This window comes from Penaeus chinensis, chromosome 39 (assembly GCF_019202785.1).
Source record: "Penaeus chinensis breed Huanghai No. 1 chromosome 39, ASM1920278v2, whole genome shotgun sequence".
Taxonomy (NCBI): domain Eukaryota; kingdom Metazoa; phylum Arthropoda; class Malacostraca; order Decapoda; family Penaeidae; genus Penaeus; species Penaeus chinensis.
The window spans coordinates 2,039,457-2,044,456 of NC_061857.1; the positions used below are offsets into that span (position 1 = coordinate 2,039,457).

Genomic DNA, 5,000 nt, shown 5'->3' on the forward strand with positions numbered 1-5,000 from the left:
GAAAATATTACTGTTGTTGAAAGCTTTCCATTTGGAGGAAACACTACTCTTGGTAAAGACACTAGTAAGATAATTACAGATGAAATGACTACCATTGGTTTGGTCATTTCTGTAGAGCCAAACACAACTCTTCTGGAGGAGGATACTACTGCAGATATAGACATGCATGGTGAATACACTTCGAATAAAAGCATTGGTGAATTCACGAGTCCTTTTAAAGACACTAGTCAAGTTGATGTCACTAGTCCTGGAAGAATCACTAGTCCAGGCCAAAACTCTTCAAGCCAAGATGCTACCCGTGATGCAGACAATCTTCTAAGTGAAAATGTTACTGGTGAAAACACCTATCCTATTGAAGATACTACTCTATCTGAACTTTTGTCTACTAAACACTTGACACCATATGTAGACACAACTTCCAGTAGAGACACAACTTTAGGCAAAGATAATATTTCTGGTGAAGAGATCACGCAAGATGAAGTCACTACTTTTGATGTAGTAACTTTTCCTGGGGAAGGCAATACTTCTGAGAAAGACACAACTTTTGATATGAATTCTGGTACAGACACTACCCGAACAGGAAAGACTGCTTCTGGTGAAGGCACTACTCCTGTCATTGTTACTAGTCCAAGAGAAGACATTACTTTTGTTGAAAGCACAGTAGCCAATGAAGTTACATTAGCTAACCAGAGTGCTACTCATGGTGAAGCAACTGCTTTGAGTGACGGCACATATAATGGCACAGGTATGTCTGAATATGGAACCACTTTTATAGTTGCAGAAACAACTGGTTCAGTCACTCATATTACTGAGAACCCTACTGCACGAGACACAACTCCTGATGAAGTTACTGTTCTTGATAAAGGTATTACTAATACTGAAAGTACGATCTCAGGTGGAAACATTTCTGTGAATGAAGATATTACTATTAAATATTCTACTTCAGATGATACAACTTCTAGTATGAATATGCCTACTGATGATGACAGCACAAACATTGAAAATATTACGGTTGTTGAAAGCTTTCCATTTGGAGAAAACACTACTTTTGGTAAAGACACTAGTAAGATAATTACAGATGAAATTACTACCTTCGGTTTGGTCATTTCTGAAGAGCAAAACACAACTCTTCTGGAGGAGGGTACTACTGCAGCTATAGACATTCATGGTGAATACAATTCGAATAAAAGCATGATGCCTTATGAAGACAGTACTGTTGAATTCACGAGTCCTTTTGAAGACACTAGTCAAGTTCATGTCACTACTCCTGGCAAAGTCACTACTGGCCAAAACTCTTCAAGCGAAGATGCTACCCGTGATGCAGAGAATCTTCCAAGTGAAAACACCTATCCTTTTGAAGATACTACTCTATCTGAACTTTTGTCTACTAAACACTTGACACCATATGTAGACACAACTTCCAGTAGAGACACAACTTTAGGCAAAGATAATATTTCTGGTGAAGAGATCACGCAAGATGAAGTCACTACTTTTGATGTAGTAACTTTTCCTGGGGAAGGCAATACTTCTGAGAAAGACACAACTTTTGATATGAATTCTGGTACAGACACTACCCGAACAGGAAAGACTGCTTCTGGTGAAGGCACTACTCCTGTCATTGTTACTAGTCCAAGAGAAGACATTACTTTTGTTGAAAGCACAGTAGCCAATGAAGTTACATTAGCTAACCAGAGTGCTACTCATGGTGAAGCAACTGCTTTGAGTGACGGCACATATAATGGCACAGGTATGTCTGAATATGGAACCACTTTTATAGTTGCAGAAACAACTGGTTCAGTCACTCATATTACTGAGAACCCTACTGCACGAGACACAACTCCTGATGAAGTTACTGTTCTTGATAAAGGTATTACTAATACTGAAAGTACGATCTCAGGTGGAAACATTTCTGTGAATGAAGATATTACTATTAAATATTCTACTTCAGATGATACAACTTCTAGTATGAATATGCCTACTGATGATGACAGCACAAACATTGAAAATATTACGGTTGTTGAAAGCTTTCCATTTGGAGAAAACACTACTTTTGGTAAAGACACTAGTAAGATAATTACAGATGAAATTACTACCTTCGGTTTGGTCATTTCTGAAGAGCAAAACACAACTCTTCTGGAGGAGGGTACTACTGCAGCTATAGACATTCATGGTGAATACAATTCGAATAAAAGCATGATGCCTTATGAAGACAGTACTGTTGAATTCACGAGTCCTTTTGAAGACACTAGTCAAGTTCATGTCACTACTCCTGGCAAAGTCACTACTGGCCAAAACTCTTCAAGCGAAGATGCTACCCGTGATGCAGAGAATCTTCCAAGTGAAAACACCTATCCTTTTGAAGATACTACTCTATCTGAACTTTTGTCTACTAAACACTTGACACCATATGTAGACACAACTTCCAGTAGAGACACATCTTTAGGCAAAGATAATATTTCTGGTGAAGAGATCACGCAAGATGAAGTCACTACTTTTGATGTAGTAACTTTTCCTGGGGAAAGGAATACTTCTGAGAAAGACACAACTTTTGATATGAATTCTGGTACAGACACTACCCGAACAGGAAAGACTGCTTCTGGTGAAGGCACTACTCCTGTCATTGTTACTAGTCCAAGAGAAGACATTACTTTTGTTGAAAGCACAGTAGCCAGTGAAGTTACATTAGCTAACCAGAGTGCTACTCATGGTGAAGCAACTGCTTTGAGTGACGGCACATATAATGGCACAGGTATGTCTGAATATGGAACCACTTTTATAGTTGCAGAAACAACTGGTTCAGTCACTCATATTACTGAGAACCCTACTGCACGAGACACAACTCCTGATGAAGTTACTGTTCTTGATAAAGGTATTACTAATACTGAAAGTACGATCTCAGGTGGAAACATTTCTGTGAATGAAGATATTACTATTAAATATTCTACTTCACATGATACAACTCCTAGTATGAATATGCCTACTGATGATGACAGCACATACATTGAAAATATTACGGTTGTTGAAAGCTTTCCATTTGGAGAAAAAACTACTTTAGGTAAAGACACTAGTAAGATAATTACAGATGAAATTACTACCTTCGGTTTGGTCATTTCTGAAGAGCAAAACACAACTCTTCTGGAGGAGGGTACTACTGCAGCTATAGACATTCATGGTGAATACAATTCGAATAAAAGCATGATGCCTTATGAAGACAGTACTGTTGAATTCACGAGTCCTTTTGAAGACACTAGTCAAGTTCATGTCACTACTCCTGGCAAAGTCACTACTGGCCAAAACTCTTCAAGCGAAGATGCTACCCTTGATGCAGAGAATCTTCCAAGTGAAAACACCAATCCTTTTGAAGATACTACTCTATCTGAACTTTTGTCTACTAAACACTCGACACCAGATGTAGACACAACTTCTAGTAGAGACACAACTTTAGCCAAAGTTAATATTTCTAGTGAAGAGATCACGCAAGATGAAGTCACTACTTATGATGAAGTAACTTTTCCTGGGGAAAGGAATACTTCTGAGAAGGACACACCTTTTGATATGAAATCTGGTACAGACACTACCCGAAAAGGAAAGACTGCTTCTGGTGAAGGCACTACTCCTGTCATTGCTACTAGTCCAAGAGAAGATATTACTTTTGTTGAAAGCACAGTACCCAGTGAAGTTACATTAGCTAACCAGAGTGCTACTCATGGTGAAGCAACTGCTTTGATTGATGGTACATATAATGGCACAGGTATGTCTGAATATGGAACCCCTATTATAGTTGCAGAAACAACTGGTTCAATCACTCATATTGCTGAGAACCCTACTGCACGAGACACAACTCCTGATAAAGTTACTGGTCTTGATAAAGATATTACTTATACTGAAAGTACGATCTCAGCTGAAAACATTTCTGTGAATGAAGATATTACTATTAAATATTCTACTTCAGGTGATACAACTTCTAGTATAAATATGCCTACTGATGAAGGCAGCACATACATTGAAAATATTACGGTTGTTGAAAGCTTTCCATTTGGAGGAAACACTACTCTTGGTAAAGACACTAGTAAGATAATTACAGATGAAATTACTACCGTTCGGTTTGGTCATTTCTGAAGAGCAAAACACAACTTTTCTGGAGGAGGGTACTACTGCAGCTATAGACATTCATGGTGAATACACTTCGAATAAAAGCATGATGCCTTATGAAGACAGTACTGTTGAATTCACAAGTCCTTTTGAAGACACTAGTCAAGTTGATGTCACTACTCCTGGCAAAGTCTCTACTCCTGGCCAAATCTCTTCAAGCGAAGATGCAACCCTTGGTGCAGACAATTTTCCAAGTGAAAATGATACTGGTGACAACAATTATCCTACTGAAGCTACTACTACAGCTGAACCTAGGTCTACTAAAATGTTGACACGTTTTGAGGACATAACTTCCAGTAGAGACACTACTTCATCTAAAGCCAATACTTTTGGAGAAGAGATCACTCAAGATCAAGTAACTAATTCTTATGGAGTAACTTTTTCTAGTGATGGCAATACCTTTGAGAAAGACACAACTTTTGATGATATCAATTCCAGTGCAGACACATCCCGAAAAGAAACAGATCCAAGTGAAGACACTACGCCTGTTATGAATTTTAGTTCGAAAGTAGACATATCTTCTATTGACAGCACTACTGAGGAAGTTACAATAGCTGACCAACATGCTTCTACAGTTATAGAAACAACTGGCCGAGCCACAATTATTGTTGAAGAACCTGCCCAAAACACGACAGATGAAGATACTAGTCTTGATAATGGTATTACTTATGATGATGAAATGACCACGCCAGATGAAGCCATTACTTTGGGTCACGTAACTGATCCTTCAGAAAGCAATACTCCTTTGAATGGGGGTATTAATTCAGGGACAGATACAACCCTTAAAGAAAAGACTGCTTCTAGTGAGATCACCACTCCTGTAATGGGTAGTAGTATAAGAGAAGACA

General features: G+C 38.4%; 1 protein-coding gene across 1 annotated transcript in view; it reads left to right on the forward strand.

Moving 5' to 3' along the window:
* Positions 1-4,201: 4,201 nt before the first annotated feature.
* Positions 4,202-5,000, forward strand: part of LOC125046903 (mucin-19-like) — a 10,626-nt gene continuing 9,827 nt past the window's right edge. Inside the window, exon 1 of the mRNA XM_047644906.1 lies at positions 4,202-5,000. This exon is cut by the window's right edge and continues 216 nt beyond it. Within this exon, the coding sequence (XP_047500862.1) occupies positions 4,202-5,000 (799 nt within the window).